This window comes from Notechis scutatus, chromosome 5, assembly GCF_049901735.1.
Source record: "Notechis scutatus isolate UNSWTSFEM ecotype Mainland chromosome 5, rNotScu1.2, whole genome shotgun sequence".
NCBI classification, from domain to species: domain Eukaryota; kingdom Metazoa; phylum Chordata; class Lepidosauria; order Squamata; family Elapidae; genus Notechis; species Notechis scutatus.
In genome coordinates, this window is record NC_142013.1 from 52077147 (window position 1) to 52097154 (window position 20008).

General features: G+C 37.2%; 1 protein-coding gene across 5 annotated transcripts in view; it reads left to right on the forward strand.

The window, feature by feature from the left end:
- Positions 1 to 20008, forward strand: part of ITSN1 (intersectin 1) — a 97049-nt gene that overhangs the window by 25924 nt on the left and 51117 nt on the right. For 4 of the 5 annotated variants that reach the window (XM_026664196.2, XM_087966735.1, XM_087966736.1 and 1 more), the window contains exons 8-14: positions 6328 to 6428; positions 8251 to 8314; positions 8963 to 9100; positions 12705 to 12820; positions 13728 to 13990; positions 15056 to 15205; positions 19296 to 19436. In XM_026664196.2, coding sequence (XP_026519981.1) covers positions 6328 to 6428; positions 8251 to 8314; positions 8963 to 9100; positions 12705 to 12820; positions 13728 to 13990; positions 15056 to 15205; positions 19296 to 19436 — 973 coding nt within the window. The remainder of the gene's footprint in view (positions 1 to 6327; positions 6429 to 8250; positions 8315 to 8962; positions 9101 to 12704; positions 12821 to 13727; positions 13991 to 15055; positions 15206 to 19295; positions 19437 to 20008) is intronic. The other variant, XM_026664197.2, reaches the window with a different exon arrangement.

The following is a 20008-nucleotide window of genomic DNA, read 5'->3' on the forward strand; positions in this document are numbered from 1 at the left end:
ATTTTTTTGAAAAGCTTGTTTGTGTAGACTAGAATATAATTTTTATTATGATCTCACTGATTAGAAATGTGTAGAAGAATAATTATATACTCTTTAATCTGATTTATATTTTACATCTGTTTTGTTGTGAAAAGATATTCATTGATTAAAGTTTTGTATAAATAATGGATTTATCTGGAAAAGTAATTAGCTAGATGTGATTTACACTGCTAACTATTCTTGTTACCATGAAATAAGTTCTCCATTTAGTTTGGCTATGCTTATGTTTGAACACAACATTCTTCTTCTTCTACATCTGTTTTTGACACTGAAATTCTCCATTTTATTCCATCATGTATAATATTTCACAAATATTCATTAATATATATTTAGCTGGGTTTTTGCCATGTTTTATCTTAAAGCATAATTTTATAAAAAGCATTGTTATTTAGGAGATAAGGTTTTCAGTTATTGCAATTGCAATCTTGTTGCAATATTGATCAGAATATATTGCTTATGATTGAAGAAATCTGGTATATTCATAAATGGTAATAAATTTGAATTCTGGAGAACATTAGAATTAGAATTCTTTTATTGGCCAAGTGTGATTGGACACATAAGGAATTTGTCTTGGTGCAAATGCTCTCTGTATACATAAAAAGAAAAGATACATTCGTCAAGAGTCAAGAATCATAAGGTACAACACTTAATAATAGTCATAGGGTACAATAAGCAATCAAATCATACTAGGAAACAATCCATATAAATCATAAGGATACAAGTGACAAAGTTAAAGTCATACAGTCACAAGTGGGAGGGGATGGATGATAAGGAGTAATGAGAAGATTAATAGTAATAGTAGTGCAGACTTTGTAAATAGTTGGACAGTGTTGAGAGAATTATTTGTTTAGCAGAGTGATGGCGTTCATGAAAAAACTGTTCTTGTGTCTAGTTGTTCTGGTGTGCAGTGCTCTATAGCGTCGTTTTGAGGGAAGGAGTTGAAACAGTTTATGTCCGGGATATGAGGGGTCAGTAAATATTTTCACAGCTCTCTTTTTGACTTAAGCAGTATACAGGTCCTTGACTGAAGGCAGGTTGGTAGTAATTGTTTTTTTCTGCAGTCCTAATTATCCTCTGAAGTCTGTGTCTGCCCTGCTGGGTTGCAGAACCAAACCAGACAGTTATAGAGGTGCAGACGATAGACTCAATAATTCATCTGTAGAACTGTATCAGCAGCTCCTTGGGCAGTTTGAGATTTCTGAGTTGGCGCAGAAAGAACATTCTTTGTTGTGCTTTTTTGATGTTTTGATGTTAGGTGTGCATTTTAGGTCATACGATATTTATAATGCTTAAAGCGTAGCACGATGGCTCAGTTATTAAGATATTGGGCTTGTTGGCTGGAAGCTGAGCATCGCACAACAGGGTGAGCTCCCATCTTCACCTAGTTTCTGCCAACTAGCAATTCAAAAGCATGCAAATGCAAATAGATAAATAAGTACCATTTTGGTGGGGAAGAAACAGTGCTCTATGACATCATGCTGGCCACATGACCATGGAAATGTCTTCTGACAGCACTGGCTCATCAGCCCGCGAAACATATGAGTGCTACCCCTTGTAGTTGATTACCGCTAACAGAGTAAATTCCGCAGGGATTCCTTTCCTTCTTAAAGATTCACTGTTAAAATGTTGTAGTACAGCTTTTCCTAAGCAGATTTCTTTAAATGTGATGAAGATCAAATTAGTCCATATTTGATGAGAAGACTTTGAATTGCAATCCAAGAACTTTTAGGAACACTGAGTTGGTGACATAGGATAATACAAAATCCGTTTTGCCAAAGAAATGAATTTTAGTATAAAGAAATTTAACCAATTAAGAATAAAGATATGAGTTGCAAATAGTAGTATGTCATATTTTATTAAATTTGGGTAATGAAGCCTCTTAGTAGCAATGCTAGTATTCAGAGAGTACGTTGGGAGGCCTTTGTACAGAACGTAGCAATTAATCTGCTGCCAAGAATCTAAAATAGTCTAAGACAGGGATGGTATCCTACCAGCATAACAACCGGTTCGGTGAGCGTGCACTTTGCATGCACAGTACTTGCAAAACAACTTCTACAATCAATCCACCATCTCCTGCTGACGCACGGCACTCAGCTGTGCCACGCAAACCAACTAAAGAAAGAATAAAGGACAGCCTAGAGCCTGGGAGGATGGTGGGCCCAACCGAAGAAAAGATTTTCAGAGAGAACCGGTTAAGTGTCAGCTGCTCTTCAGAGCTACCGGTTCTATAGAACAGGGCCGAAGCGGTGGGATCCCACCTCTGGTCTAAGATCAATGGGACTGGCTCTGTTTTAGCTATCTCTCAGTTTCTCTATCTGCATTAGAACCAAGTTAACAGAGAGAAAACAAGCAGGGGGAAAGGAGGGTAACCAGAGAGGCTGTGTGTTCTTAGAGTTTGCATGTTCATCTGTAAGATGTAATTTTTTTTTCTTTCCTGTGAGTTGCTGTTTGCCTAATATGGGTGACTGAATGACTGTTCCCTGCTGAGAAAATAGAGACTGTAAGAGAATTTACGGCAGCTAGGTTCAAGAGAGCAAGCTCACTGGGCAAGAAAACAGGGAGTGCTAACAGGAGTTTTTAGTTAATCTTGCCAATTAAACTGGCTCTGAATGTCAAAGGGAATAAAAAGCTGTCCTATAGAATAGAATGATAAATTCTTAAGCAGTAAAAAAAAGATGCAATTGTGCTTTATAAAACATAAAGAAAAAAGTCATGTCAGTTGGTAACACACTCCTGCAAGGAATTCAATGGGACCAGGGTATAAAACCAAGAGCTATAGATCATTTAGTTTGATGTCAGTCTTTGGAATCATAAATGTCTCAAAATTTGTTACTAAAAGTGAGCATGAATTTGTTGGAATCCATTTGACAAGATTTGTTTTTAATCTTATTTTTTAATTATAACTACCTCTAGAGTAAACTATAAACTCCCAGAAGTCAACTCGGTTAATTGCAGCTCATTAAGATAGCAAGAAATATGGATCTAAGTGACAGCTTTTGGAAAACCAATGAAACCCAGGCTAACATAACATGACAGTTTCTGCACCTTGCTTGCAGTAGCCACAAATGGGATAGAAATTCATTATTTGAACAATGAAGCTGTACAAACCTCTACCAGATGAGAACTTCTACTACATGAGATGAAGTAAGAATGTTCTTAAAGTGGAATTTAGGTTTGCTATAGTGAGTAGACCTAAAAGTACAGACCCAGGATGAAGACAAGCTAAAATAAGCTCAAAGAAGTAGCAAAAAGTAGCTGGCAACAACTAACTGGGGTGATATATTTTAGGGATGAATATTTGAGAAGTGTTCTTTATAAATGCATACGTGTCTTATACAGTCTATGAAAATGAAACTATTTTAGTAGAGAGAAACACAAATAACTTAAACAAAAATTCAAATGCACAGATATTGAAGATATATGGCTTGATAATAACACTTATAAAAATAGTTTGGAATGGTGGTTGACTACAATCAGATAATGAGGTAGCAGAATGATGTGGCTGTAGGGGGAAAAAGCAAAGTCTATTTTAGGTTACACCAATAAGAGTATAATTTTCAAATAGCAAGAAATAATTGTATAGTGTGCTTTGGTAAGACTTTGTCTTGAAATCCAGCTATGGGTGCCACATTTTAGAAAAGATTCAGAATAAACTAGAACACACTAAAAAAAACTTCCAGAAAAATATCCACAGATTAGTAACTAAATCCTATGCAAAGAAATTAAAGGAGATGATTATATTAAGCTTGAAAAACTAAAGAAACATGTTAGGCCTCTTCTGTTTAATTAAAATCACAGGAGAGAAGATTCCAATTGAATTTGGGGGGGGGGGGACTTTTGAGCAGCGAAAGCAGGTTCACTGAAAAATCAGTTATCATATCATTCAGTTATCATATCATTGTGAAGGTTAGATAGCCAACTGACCAAGAGGTTTTAATTTGGATTATGGCACTAAGGAGGGGAGAGATTTGATAGCCTAAACGGTCTCTTTCAAATCTATTCTACTTGGAAACTTAAAAATAGAACAGATTGGGAAAGGATAATGCCGAAGAGGAATAAGAAAGAATGTTGAAAGTAAACTGCTCAAAAAAATAAAGGGAAGACAAAAATAAGACATCCTAGATCTGAATGAATGAAATATTCTTATTAAATACTTTGTTCATTACATAGTTGAATGTGCTGACAACAAAATCACACAAAAATTATCAATGGAAATCAAATTTAGCAACCCATGGAGGTCTGGATTTGGAGTTACACTCAAAATTAAAGTGGAAAAAAACACTACAGGCTGATCCAACTTTGATGTAATGTCCTTAAAACAAGTCAAAATGAGGCTCAGTAGTGTGCGTGGCCTCCACGTGCCTGTATGACCACCCTACAACGCCTGGGAATGCCCCTTATGAGGTGGCGGATGGTCTCCTGAGGGATCTCCTCCCACACCTGGACTAAAGCATCCCCCAACTCCTGGACAGTCTGTGGTGCAACGTGGCATTGGTGGATGGAGCGAGACATGATGTCCCAGATGTGCTCAATTGGATTCAGGTCTGGGAAACGGGCGGGCCAGTCCATAGCATCAATGCCTTCATCTTGCAGGAACTGCTGACTCACTCCAGCCACATGAGGTCTAGCATTGTCATGCATTAGGAGGAACCCAGGGCCAACTGCACCAGCATACGGTCTCACAAGGTGTCTGAGGATCTCATCTCGGCACCTAATGGCAGTCAGGCTACCTCTGGCGAGCACATGGAGGGCTGTGCGGCCCCCTAAAGAAATGCCACCCCATACCATTACTGACTCACTGCCAAACCGGTCATGCTGGAAGATGTTGCAGGCAGCAGAACGTTCTCCACAGCATCTCCAGACCCTGTCACATCTGTCACACGTGCTCAGTGTGAACCTGCTTTCATCTGTGAAGAGCACAGGGCGCCAGTGGCGAATTTGCCAATCTTGGTGTTCTCTGGCAAATGCCAAACGCCCTGCACGGTGCTGAGCTGTAAGCACAACCCCCATCTGTGGACGTCGGGCCCTCATAACACCCTCATGGAGTCTGTTTCTGACCATTTGAGCAGCCACATGCACATTTGTGGCCCGCTGGTGGTCATTTTGCAGAGCTCTGGCAGTGCTCCTCCTGTCCCTCCTTGTACAAATGCGGAGGTAGCGGTCCTGATGCTGGGTTGTTACGGCCTCCTCCACGTCTCCTGATGTACTGGGCTGTCTCCTGGTAGCGCCTCCATGTTCTGGACACTACGCTGACAGATACAGCAAACCTTCTTGCCACAGTTCGCATTGATGTGCCATCCTGGATGAGCTGCACTACCTGAGCCACTTGTGTGGGTTGTAGACTCCATCTCATGCTACCACTAGAGTGAAAGCACCGCCAGCATTCAAAAGTGACCAAACCATCAGGCAGAAAGCATAAGAACTAAGAAGAGGTCTGTGGTCACCACCTGCAGAACCACTCCTTTATTGGGGATGTCTTGCTAACTGCCTCTGCTTTCCACCTGTTGTCTATTCCATTTGCACAACAGCATGTGAAATTGATTGTTAATCAGTGTTGCTACCTAAGTGGACAGTTTGATTTCACAGAAGTGTGATTGACTTGGAGTTACATTGTGTTGTTTAAGTGTTCCCTTTATTTTTTTTGAGCAGTGTATTACTTTTATACACATTTGGAAGATGCCATGGTTTGAGTCTTGAACTGGTCTCATAGTTCAAAGTATGACCTACTTTTTGACATTATTATGTTAAGCTTTTAATCTGTGTTTTATATCAAGTATTTTTCAAGCTGCTAGTACAATGATTTGGTGACAACTATGTTTATTGATGTGATCTTACTACAAACTACATACTGTTCATGTATTGTATATTGGAAACATATGGAAGCTTTAAAATGGTCACAATGAAGAAAATCCGAAAAGTTAAAAAGAGAAAAGTATGAATATATATTAAAGGAACATTTTATGGTAATGGAAAGGTTCATTACAATAAATATTTGTGGTATAATGCTAAAAGGACTTTAAAAAAACCCACGTTATAGAAAGCAAAAATGAAAATTGAACTTTTAAAAGAACTTGGTGAGTGGCATGCTGATTTTTAAGGTGTTTTCACAGAATACCTTCCTCTTAGCAGAAATAAATTCTATTGATCCAAGGTAGATGTAAAATGGTAACTTAAGTGACACTTCAGTGGTATTAAAATGTTAAAAAACAAAGATAAAGTTACTTTTAAAAAATCCAGAATTTAGTATTCTTGAAGCTATGATTTATTATCTCTGTTTTATCATTCCAGTGCATCTCTGGCAGTAGAGTGGGCTGTTCCTCAGTCATCAAGACTAAAATACAGGCAGCTATTCAATAGTCATGATAAAACAATGAGTGGACATTTAACAGGTACTAGGACATGCATTTTAATGAACATCTTTAAAATTCTATCAGTTTAAATAAAATACATTCAAAATATATTTAGTTTTAAAATGTGTTTGGTTTGATTAATTCTGCTAAATACTTTTGAATTTGTGTAATGCAGCGATTAAAAGGTCATGCCAACCAATGAGATATTAGTGATATTGGTGATGGGGAACTTCCGGATTTAGAAGCGCTATGTCTCTGAATGCTAACTATAGGGAAATAAAAGTGAGCCAGCATCTTTTATTTTAGTCTCTTTTAGAAAACATACGTTATGCAATGTGGGACTTTGATTTGATTCAGCTATTTTATTTACTTATTTAACTTTAATCTTTCAGACCAAAATCCTCTTACAGCTGCTTTTGCAACTAATATAAATAGTTTAAATTAAGAACTCTGTCAATAGTATTAGATAAACACACTTGTAAAATTATTTTTTCCATAGAGCAGTTTGGCTTTCTGGTGAATTACAAGAATTGCTTGTTTAACAATAGCTCACCTTTTTAAAAAAAAAAAAAATGCTGTTTTAAAAGTATTTATTTATTTGTTACAATACTCACAACCCCACGGCAGTTGTAAAGGAGACTCAGCAGCATACATTAGCAAAAAGAATCTAAAAGCATAAATAATCAGGGCATTATAAACAAAGTCAAATCCCAAAAATAATCACCACAAACAAAAATAATCTTGTAAGGATCAAAAATGTATGGTATAGGATAAGTTTTAACCTGTTTCTAAAATTGTTGCAAAGCTCCACCTACTTCCATGGCGAAAGTATTCCATAAGGTGGGAGCTATTACAGAGACGGACTGCTGTAATATCCATATTTGAAGGAAACAAAAGGGAAGGGAACTTTTGGTAGACTGTTTCTTGAGGATCAGGCTAGATGAACAGATTGAGTTCTAACGAGATGTTAATGTGATTAGGGCTCTTTCACTATTGCAGGTGCATTGGCAAGGTTACATGCATTTGTTTGCTCCCATTCCCTTATTGTGATTGTTCGGTGAAATATTTTTAAGGCTAATACTATTTCAACATTACAACATATAGTTTGGTTAGATGAAATAAAATTAAGTATTTTGCATTGCCATTACTGTGGTACAACATTAGTTCAAATGCAGATCATAACAGTAGACCGTAAATCTATGCTGTGCATATGAAAGCAGTATGATATATTTCCCTTTTCATTTTTTGCTGTTATAAATACTGAAATTATTAGTAGAAATTGAACTCTAAAGAAGACCTCTTATTTCTTAGCTTTCATCCATATTCTTAAAAAGAAATATGGTACGTACATGAAGTGCGTTAACTCTTAACATATTGAAGATTGCCTTCTGAAACATGTTCAAAATATCAGCTAGTCCAGAATGTGATGCTCAGGAATGGAGCAGTATTTGCAAATCATCTGTTAGACAGCTAGAGCAGTTGTCACTTAACTTTTGAGTTATATTTATCATAGTTGTTTTCTACCTTTCTAAAATAGTTTTAGTTTTGATATGTGAGCCCCCTTTATCCTGTGAACACTCTGTACCTTTTATTGAGGTCCTATGCAAAAAAATCATAATATGGAAGTGTTAGTCATGTTAGTATATAGCAGCAGAAATCAGACAGTAACACCTTTTTTAACTAACAAGTTTTATTAATGGAAATATCTCTATGTATATATACATAAAATGTAATTTCATCAGAGTTTACTGGACTTGGGCAGCTACTAAATTTGAATAAATAAAAATAAATAAAATCAAGGCAACCATTTTGAAAATTCTGTATTAAAATGTATCATTGTGGCATGTTTCCCATTTACTAGGTCCACAAGCAAGAACTATCCTTATGCAGTCAAGTTTACCACAGGCTCAGTTGGCTACAATATGGTAAATATTTTTCATAAAATTGTTTATCATCAGTTTGTTTTTCAGGTCTCACTAGTTTGCTTTATTTCAGATTTAAGTTATCAATAAACTTCAGAATAGACTTTTGAACCGAAAGATACTTACTTCAATATATTATTTTAGAATTTGCTCCAAACATACCTCATAATGTTCTCTTGCCCATCTAACAGAATGTTACACTTTAGATCTGAAGCTGAAAAAGACATAAGAAAAGCTAGAGAGAAAGTGCCTTGGCATGAGTGTGAGCTTATTGTTTGCATCTTTTTTATTCAAATGTATATTTGCTAGGGATTGAATAGCTACCATGCAAGTCTAGGAAAAGATAAAGTCAACAGGTATGCTGTGCATATCTTTCCTCTCTCAAACCACTTTTTTAAATTTGGAAGTAAAGAGTAGTACATCTCTAATAATAGCTATATGATGCCAGGAAGAAAATAGGATGAAGGGATTAAATGCAAAAGGAGACGGAAAAAGCAGTATATGCATAAGCACATAGATTATTTAATGAGTAATCCCTGCGTAAAGTAACTGGGAGCACTAAGATCATAGTCTCTTCCGTCTTCACAGTTTAGTATTAATAGAAAAAGAAATAAGTGAAAATGTACTTAACTCTTTTTTCCTCCTTAATAGGAATCTTTCAGATATTGATCAAGATGGAAAACTGACAGCAGAAGAGTTTATTCTAGCTATGCATTTAATCGATATGGCTATGTCAGGACAGCCATTGCCACCTGTGTTATCCCCAGAATATATTCCCCCTTCATTTAGGTAAAATTTACAGCTTTTCATTTGGATGCTGAATTTTATCTTTGGAATTCTACTCATGATTTTGCTGTACATTAGATAGTTTTACTATATAAAGAATATAATGTCCAAGCCTGACATTTCTTCTAATTTAGAGAGGTGTCTTTTTCATATAAATTTATTAATCAATTTTATATTATACTGCAATCATAAACAGACTGTCACTAGATAAAACCCAAGATTGTAAGACCCTGTATTCCCCCCCTTTAAAAAAAATCCTGAAGAAAAGCCCTGTTTTCTACTTTTTCTAGAAGACAGATAAGGATGGGGACAACTAACATCCAATGGAAAGCTATTTGACAGGCTCAGCCCCATAATGGAAATACAGTGATTATGGGTTTTGGCCCCCTAACCAGTAAATCCAGCACAATTAGGCTGACTCTAATTGGGAGATGTGGTACTGCAGGTAAACTGATACCAAGCTACCCAGCCTTTTTACAAAATGGGCAGCCATATAAGACTTTGGAATAAACAAGCAAGCAAGCAAATAAGTCAGCAAGCCATAATTTATGGGTTAAAGCAGGGGTCCCCAACCGCCGGTCCGCGGACCGGTACCGGCGCTGAACAAGCCTTACCGGGCCGCTGGTTGCTGGGCGCCGCCATCTTTTTGGTAAAAAGCAATTTTTCAATCAAAAGATGGCGGCGCAAAGCGCTTCGGTGAGCTTTTCCGGTAGAAAGCCATTTCTACCCGAAAGCTCACCGAAGCGCTAGCCGCCATTTTTTTTGACGAAAATCACTTCGTGACGTCACCGGAAGTGATTTTTCGTCAAAAAGATGGCGGCGCCCAGCTGACGCCGGAACCGGGCCGCGGCGTCGAAAAGGTTGGGGATCCCTGGGTTAAAGTCAGCATGCTAAATTGCATCCAAAAACTAACAATCCATTGCAAGGCTCACATGGCAGGTGTAATGTGTGTCCACTGGCAAACATTTGTTAGAATACAGCCCACTGAATTTTACATCAACTGAAGCTTTTGAGTGGTTTTGATAAAGCTTGTTATAATAGTTAAATCCGACAATAGCTGAATCCGGCAACTTCACCAAATGAAGTGGCAATTAGCACACAAGACTGAAGCTGGGCAAAGCCTCCCCCCTCCACTATCACCTCCATCCAACAAAAGCTGTGAGTCCAAAAGGACCCTCAGATTTTGGGCATGCTCCTTCAAGAGCAGTGGAATCTCATATAAAGGCAAAACAGCCATAGAATAACAATAGCTCTGTCTTACTGTTAAGTTTAAGCCTGTTTAAGATTTCAGGTAGTTGTCAAATTACTAAATTAAATTACTAAATTGAAGTACCCTCATTTGGACCAAACAGAATTCATTAAATAGAGTAATTGATGCTGTCTCTGTCCTGTACCTGGATTTGAATCCTGACTGAAGAGTCCAAATATTCTGCTTCTTCTAGCGGACTCTGTAATTGGTCATAAATCCAGCATTTGAACAAACTTTACCAAAACATGATGATTAGAGACTGGACAGTATTAGTTTATTATCTCTAGAGTCTCTTAAAGAAGTGATGAACCAATCCCTTTTTATAAAGTCTGCCAGTATTGACCCCTACCACAATGAGACAGCCTCCCAAACCCAGGAAAGTCCCACCCTAGTTATCCAAACAGTCCAGGAGGTGCAAAAATCCACAGCCCATATGGTCAAGAGAACCTACAGAGCACCCTATTCTTCCCTCAAAGAATAAATAACCTGGAAAGATAATGCTCCAGTCATCACCTAGACTCCAATCAAGTAGTCTCTCCATAAGAGCAAATTTGAATGACTTTATTGGCAAACTTGTCAAAGCGGTCAAATGGTAAATCATCAGAGCAGCACTTATAAAAAAGGGAGTTGACCATCTAATAGGGCCTGAAACATAATAAGAGAGGAGGAGTCAGAATGTTTTGCCTGCCTTACCACCAAAGAATAGGACCAACTTAAGCATGTGTCTGTACTTGATCAGATTCAGTCTCAGCCTTCTTCTGCACCACAGGCATTGCTTCTGCTGCTTCCTCTACCATAGGTCCTTGGAAAACCAAGGGCCATCTGGAATCAGTCAGCAGAGAGAAGTCTCTTGGAACAACTTGATGTTTAAAATGCCACTTCACACCAGTCTTGAATTAGGCCATCAACAATTTGCCTGCCAGATCATTGGGGAAATACCCAATTACTTCAGAAAACAGATGGATTCATAAGTGGCCTGGTGGAATCATTCAAATGAGTACAGCCTGGCAGAGGAAAGCCAGTAATAGTCCACTGCATGTGGATCAGAAAGTGATCAGATCATTATATAATCAGATCATTGTGTCCCCCACATCCAGCTCACGAAGCAGTTGCTAAGAGATGAAAACCAGGCCGAACATGTGGCCAACCCATGTGTGTGGGTGCCAAGATAACCTAGGGCATGGTCATAAAGGTTACCTTTCTAGCTCTGCAGACTGGAGGGGAAAGGGGATGTGCAAATGGAGCTTTGTGCCCTCGCCCGCCATTTGCACAGCCCAGTATCCAACGCAACCCAGTAATATTCAGCTAGAGATTGAAAAAAAACTAATCTACAGTATTGACATAGAAGAGAGGTATTCATCAACAAGTTGACAACCAGGCCTGGGAATTAAGGGGGGATTTTCGACCAGTAATGCAGCCAGTTGTAAAGAAAGAAAGACGAAGATAGGCCAGATCCATTGCCAATGTGTCAAAAGAAATATGGTTAAAATATAGTGTTTTACCCTGGTACATAAAAGGATTCCCAGCTTTTTCCTAGAGCCGTGGTGGCGACCCTATGGCATGCGTGCCAGAGGTGGCACGCAGAACCCTCTCTGTGGCACGCAAGCCATTGCTCTGCCATGCATGCGCATGCATGCCACCCGCCAGCCAGTTGGCCTTTGGGTCTCTGTCACACGTGTGGGAGTGAGGTGCATGTGGGGACATGTGCGCAGGGAGGCAGGCGTGGGAATGCAGGGGCATGCGCGGGGGTGGGGTGCTTGTGCAGGGGACATGCATGCCTGTGGGGGGAAGACGTATGTGGGGGCGGGGGACATGCATGAGGGATACACGCACATTGCATTTTCAGGATCCGTACAGGCATGCTTTAGACACTCAGTGCCAAAAAGGTTAGCCATCACTGCCCTAGAGCATAACTATAGAAAGGTATTCTGCCACAGGTGAGATGTTACACTAGATCAATGCCACCTTCCCTCTCTAACATTCTTATTGGTGCAGAACCTGCAAACCAGATGGGCAAATTTAATAGATGGAAGCATTGTTTTCCTGCCTCTGCCAGGTCTCAGTAATGCATGGCTGTTCATCCTGCTTGTTCACTACCAAATCATGAACACATAGTCTTGTTGCAGACAAGACTTTTATATTGTTTCAAACAAATGGCTTTGTAAGTTGAATCCATCCATTGTATTAGCTTCCAGTGAATGTCCTGCCCTGCAGTTTATTTAGGTTTAATGGTCTTAAACTTTAACCTTTAAAGTAGTTATCTGCATAGTTGGGTAGGAAATAAAAAAGACAATATTAGAATGAATAACAGTAGCTTTGTGTGGGCATATATTTTGATGTATACTTCTTTATTAATAGAAGAGTTCGTTCTGGCAGTGGTGTATCTGTCACTAGTTCAATGTCTGTAGAGCAACGGTTACCAGAAGAACCAGTATTAGAAGAGGAACAGCAGCAATTGGAAAAGAAATTGCCCGGTGAGTGAAAATGTAAATGAGTAAAATTGGGCTGCCTATTTTTGAAAGATACTACATTCTGGAAAACCAGAGTTTAATTGAAATTAAGAAATATGTTGTATATTGTGGAAATTACGTTGTGTGATATAAAGGTTGCATTTGAACCAAGAACCCTTTATTTCAGTGTTTGTTGATATGAGAAAATCCCAAAGAGATTATGTAAAATAGAACACAAAAACTGTATTTGCAGAGGTCATGTCAATAATATTTTTAACTTTAACTTTTCTATCATCATGATTGCAATGCAACTGTTTCTCACATTATTTCAGAAACAGTCATTACAGCAGCATAGTAGATTGCCATGAAAATGATTTCTTCAACATTATTTAGAATTTCCAACGTTATTTTTGCATCAACAGAAAGAATTGTACTATAATAGTGTCAGCATTATGAAGATCATGCCAGAGTGGTTTTTTCAATTTGGGAGTCCTTATTAGTAAAGGTGTTCATTGTATGATTCATCATTCCAATTTTAGTAACCCAATTACTGCTTCACAAATCATAACTGATAGTATCTATTTGCTGGAGGCCAATTCCCATTTGATAGCATTAAGTATACAATATATATAATGGTTGTGACATATAGAAGAGAAATGCATGGTAAGAAATTTTGCTTAAGGTCTATGATTGCCTACTGGGGTACATGGAAGACAAATGATCACTTATGAAGTGTCCTTAGCATTATTTAACTGTAAAGTGTTAAGGAATATTGTGTTCCTTGTATATAGCCATTTACAAGAATAATAAAAATCAGGCATTTGTACATAGGGTTTTACAATTTTAAAGTTTGTTACAGATAGACTATATAACTTCAGGTTTATATATGCACAAAACACATCTGAATTCTAATTGTAACATGTTTTAAAAGTTACATTTGAAGATAAAAAACGTGAGAACTTTGAACGTGGCAATCTAGAGCTTGAAAAGCGGAGACAAGCTCTTTTGGAACAACAAAGAAAAGAGCAAGAGCGCCTTGCACAGTTGGAAAGGGCAGAGCAAGAAAGGAAGGAACGTGAACGGCAAGAGCAGGAGCGGAAAAGGCAACTGGAATTGGAAAAACAATTAGAAAAACAAAGAGAATTGGAACGCCAGAGGGAAGAGGAAAGGAGAAAAGAAATAGAAAGGCGTGAGGTAAATAAATATTTTCAGAGGAACACTCATTTGTCAAAATTATAGTTGAAAACTTATATTGGGAAATACATATGTTGTATTTCTTTTTCTGTTTCCTTTTCAAAATTGTATAAATGAAATATTTTGCAAAATGGGGGAAGGAATCATTTAATGTTTTTGCAACAACATGTCAGGAAAGGTACATTTAAGTATTGGTTCCTTAACTTGGATCTAAATCCTGACCATGTAAACTTTGACTTTTATGTTCCACTGAATCTAAACTATTGCTGCCCACTGCTTATCTTTTAAGTGTAAATGAATGGTCTGATACTGAAACTTTAAAAAATCCTTGTCAGCTTGGAATTTAAGGACAGTGAGTATCTAAGAAGGCATTGTTTACCTCACATGTTTACCTCACTATGTTTCTTGCTACCAGGGGACAGTGTTTGGCAACTTCAAATATAAATTTGATTAAAATAAGTTTTAATCAAATTTATATCAAATAATATTTGATAGTTGCTTTTATTATTACTTAATTGCTAGAACCTTTCTAGAATGTTGATCTGTGCCTTTCAAACAGGTTTTGCCTGATTGTCAAATTGCTTGATTTTTTTAAATTAGTATACTAATTTAGTTATTAGCTATCTTGACTTTGTTCACTTTAATAGATAAAATGTTTTTGTTTTTCATTCTTCTGCTTTGTAACCTTCTTTCTACCTTTAATCTTTTGTTTTGTAGAATAACATTTGAGCTAACATACTAATATTTGGATGGATAGGAACTTTCTAATCTAACTACTTTTCTTAAATTCATAAATTGTGCATTCCTGGAGAGAGTTAATCTGCATAACCACACAAGTGTCTAATTAAAACCTATTTTAATTAGAGTGAAGATCCAAGGAAATCCAGGACTTATGTAATATCTAGTTTTGTGTTAGGAAGATGACAGGGAGACATATATCTGCACTGTTTGTATGAATACAACTATTAATATATACAATATTATACGTTATTATATAAGTTGGAACTTTTTATTTGATAGAACTACAAAGTGAACATTTTTTTTCATATTTTTAAACTAATGAAGGCTGCTAAAAGAGAACTGGAAAGGCAGAGACAACTTGAGTGGGAACGTAATCGTCGTCAAGAATTGCTGAATCAAAGAAACAAAGAACAAGAAGATATAGTTGTTTTGAAAGCTAAGAAAAAAACTTTGGAGTTTGAACTGGAAGCTTTAGTAAGTGGGAACATTTGCCAGATACTTTCAAAATTATAGATTTTTTTCCTATAATTTTTTTCTAATCATCAAAACATAATTTCATTTTTTTATTTCATGCAAAAAGTGAAGGGGATTGCCAGTCAGCATTAAACTTAGACAATATATTTTCTGTGATCAAAGCTGCCAATTTAGCCATCTCAGCAAGTTTCATCACGTTCACTATTTATTCCTCCATTGTGTGTAAAACTGAATTTTTCCCCCTTTGTGCTTGTAATAATCTTGTTGTAAACTTTTTATCCATCAGTCCAAAAACAAAGGTATCTGGTTTCAATTGCATACTGCTCTTTAATCTCTCCTGTGTTGTATTAATATATGTAATTGAGTCCAGAATTTTCTAGGATTTGACATAACTCATCAAGCATGATAAAGCATCTTTTCTTGGTTGGCTTTCTGGCATAAATTGGAAGTACCTTTATAATTCTCAAGAATTTTTCTGGTGACATATGCCAACAATGCATCACTTTATAAAAATTCTTTTTAAGGTTATAACATAATGAAAATTTCACTCCTTTCAACTACATATTCTCCCATTGTTCCATTTGTATACATTATTGAATCATGATTTTAGGCCATTTTATCATATATTCGTTCACATATTTTATAAAGGTTTATATATTTTAATAATAACATGTTCATTGTTTGTACACAATTCTGTTTCAAATTCAGTCTTACACTGTTCAGAATCAAAAGTTCTCTTATTTACTTTACATCTTTCCAGCAATTGTACATAGGAAAACTGTTGACACATGTATCTTTCCACCTCCAACTCTTCTCGTGATTTTATTTTGCACTAGACAACCCATGACCCACTGAGTCATCATTTCAGAGATATTTCCTTCATATCTCTTTTTTAAACAGAGAAACTGAAATGAGCATGGACAAAAAAGCAGGTGTGACTTCCAACTTCTTGCCAGCTTGATTGCAGCTGACAATCCTCCAACAGCTGGTGATGGGACTCGTCTACTGGGCCCGAGGAAGGCTAGGGTCAGACTAGCCAATCTAATCTCAAATAGCTGAAGGAGAGATCAATCCACTGAATCTCCAGATAGCAGCACTGACACAGCAATGCAGCAACACTGAAGCAGTCACAAATTTGTGAAATTTTAATCCCCTGGGAGTCATGGTCCCAGATTTTGGACACTTTCTATAAATTAGCCCACTTGAAGAATGGGATCCTTGATGCTTTCTCAGCTTAGTGGTTTTAGTGTACACTGATAATGTTATCTAGTTGGATAATGAAACATCTGCAAGAAAACCAAGTACTTTCTGAGCTTAGTGGTTTTAGTGTACACTGATAAATGTTATCTACTTGGATAATGAAACATCTGCAAGAAAACCACCAAGTGCTTTCTGAGCTTAGTGGTTTTAGTGTACACTGATAATGTTATCTAGTTGGATAATGAAACATCTGCAAGAAAACCAAGTACTTTCTGAGCTTAGTGGTTTTAGTGTACACTGATAAATGTTATCTACTTGGATAATGAAACATCTGCAAGAAAACCACCAAGTGCTTTCTGAGCTTAGTGGTTTTAGTGTACACTGATAATGTTATCTAGTTGGATAATGAAACATCTGCAAGAAAACCAAGTACTTTCTGAGCTTAGTGGTTTTAGTGTACACTGATAAATGTTATCTACTTGGATAATGAAACATCTGCAAGAAAACCACCAAGTGCTTTCTGAGCTTAGTGGTTTTAGTGTACACTGATAATGTTATCTAGTTGGATAATGAAACATCTGCAAGAAAACCACCAAGTGCAGAGAACATCAAGGATCCCATTCTTCAAGAGGGCTAATTTATAGAAAGTGTCCAAAATTTTAAACTAAGGTACTTCAAATGGTACCACGGAAGAAAATACTTTTTTGCACAGGGTTGAACTGTGGGGTGCTTGGTGCTCTCTGAGCTTGGTGTACACTGATGATGTTAGCTAGTTTGGTAATGAAGCGTCTGCAAGAAAACCAAACTCGGAGAGCACCAAGGACCCCACAGTTCAACCCTGAGCAAAAAGTATTCTAGTCTGCTGGTACCATTTAAAGTACCTTGATTTAAAACTGTTGCCCTATTTCACCCAACTGAAGATTAAAGATAAAGGAAGGCAAACATATTAATATATTTTACAGACTCCTTGGCAAAATTCTAATATATCAGAGCAAGTTAACTATATGTATTTACTATCATTTCTCTTCTATAAAATGCTTCGTGCTGAGAGCCACAAAAGCACAATCTAGTTTTATATCTAATCTATATTCTAAATATGGCATGTCTAACAAAACAATATTTTATGGTCTACGTCAACCTTAGTTTTGTTGTATCATAAATATTCATGCTACACAAATTAGAAATTGTATCCTAATTCCAAAAGCCTTTTGTTTTTCAATAGCATCCATTCTTTCAGCCAGACTAAGCAATAAACCACAAAATATAATTTCAAACAGGTAAACCCAATCCTCTTCCTTTTTTTACATCTTGTAACAAAGATGTGTTTTTCAGCTGCTCCATAAATTTAGTTTGTTTCTTTCTTTCTTTCTTTCTTTCTTTCTTTCTTTCTTTCTTTCTTTCTTTCTTTCTTTCTTTCTTTCTTTCTTTCTTTCTTTCTTTCTCTCTCTCTCTCTCTCTCTCTCTCTCTCTCTCTCTCTCTCTCTCTCTCTCTCACACACACACACACACACACACCTGCTTGGGAGGGCGGCAGAGGCACTGCTGCAGCGGGTGCTGCTATGGGAGGCAGCCGGGATCTTGCCCTCCCGGTCAGAGCACTCCACTGCCAGTAGCTTCTCCCGGGGGACGAAATGTTTCATGTTTCCTCCCTTCACAAAAAGCCCAGTGCCACTTTTTCCTTCGGCCGCAGCGGGACCCCACAGCCTAGTTCCCTTTCCTGATCGAGAGGAGGCCTTCCATTGTCTGCAGCCCCGCTGACTCCCAGAAAACGGGGCATTCCAATCCGGCACAGGAAGCCAGGAAAGCCGGTAACATTCAGTGAGCTAAAACCTCATGCATGGCAGCAGATACCACAAGGGCTGCACAAACGCCCCCAGACAGTGTCCAGCAATCTAGACTTGGGGCGCCGAGGCTGTGGGCATTTTGCATTGGGTCCGGCCCTCGGTGGCAAGATAGAAACAGGGCTGGGGGGACGGGAAGGATAGTCTCTAGGTGACTTACTTGGTGCCCCAGATCTTTCCACCTCCTGGGCAAGCGCCAAAGATGCAGGATGGGGAAAGGAGGAAAAGAGATGCGAGAAAGCCCAGGAAAGCAAGCAGGAGGACATACCACCAGTCAGAAGTCACTACCGGTTCGGCGACCCATGCCAAATTATCGTTACTGGTTCTCCTGATCCGATGCGAACCGGCTGAATACCACCACTGGTATTATCCATGAATACAGTATCTTTCTCTTGAAGTTTCAATATCATTTTTTCTTTTCTTAATTTGGATGCTAGCCATTTCCCTGATTTATTTGCAAACTGAAGATTTGTTTTTTCTTTCCATAAGTTCCTTTTACATTTCTTTTACCTTCAATATCTATAACTCTTGCTGTAAGAGTTTAATTTGATGAGAGATATTTATCTTTCTTGCAGGTTTATTTAATTCTTTTTATATCATCTAAAGTAATGTGGATTCTCTCTTGATTCTTTTTAAGTTCAGTATTATTTTCTATGAAATATCCTCTAATAAACATTTTATCTGCATCTCAGGCCATTCTTAAATCAATATCTTTATTTAGGTAGATTTCAAAAAATACTGTTAATTTCCTTTCTTTTACAATTTACAATTTTTTTCTCTTTCTTTCTTTCTTTCTTTCTTTCTTTCTTTCTTTCTTTCTTTCTTTCTTTCTTTCTTTCTTTCTTTCTTTCTTTCTTTCTTTCTGTAATTGCATTTTATTTATTCTCCATCTAAAAGAAGTATTTTTTCTTTTTGTAGACTGAACTCAAGAGGTTATGATCAGAAAAAGGAATCTTTTTCAACTTAGAGGTCTAACTAAAAGAACTTGCAACTTGTTTTGCATTTCAATTAAAACCTGAATAAACCAATATTTTCTTTTTCTGTTGAAGAATGATAAAAAACATCAACTGGAAGGGAAGCTTCAGGATATCAGATGCAGATTGGCTATTCAAAGGCAAGAAATTGAGAGCACAAACAAATCTAGAGAGCTGAGGATTGCAGAAATCACACATTTACAGCAGCAGTTACAGGTAAGTTTATAGTTTTAAAAAATGTTTAAAATTATATCTTATGTATTCTTGTATAAAAGAATAGGACTTAATTTATGAGAGTTGAATATACTAGTTGCTTAATTAGTATATGTGTTAGGCAATACGTATGTGGCAACAGTGAAAATAAGCAGTATCTTAGGGAAATAAACTAATTTGTTTCCCATTTTTTTTCTCCAGAAGCCAGTGCACACGATGGGGTAGTTTTCTTCCCACGTCCCACAGAATCTATTCTGATACTGAAATTCAGTTAAGTTCAGTAGCTGTTAAATTATGCTGCCTAGGAGCAAGTGTGCCTTAAAAAAAATATATTCCCACAAGATACTTGAGGTTGGTCCCCTGGTTTTCTGAAGCAAAAAATGTGACTTCTGGGATTTCAGGCAAATTTTCACTTTAAAATGCTGTCATTTCTTAATTTGGATGTTTTTCTTCTATTATTGCCTGCTTTATACTGCAGGCATTTCCCTAAGTATCTTTCAGAGACTATATTTAGTAACCTTTGCAGATAATTGTTAGTGGTTGAAGTATCAAGAACTGAAATATTTTTAAATTGT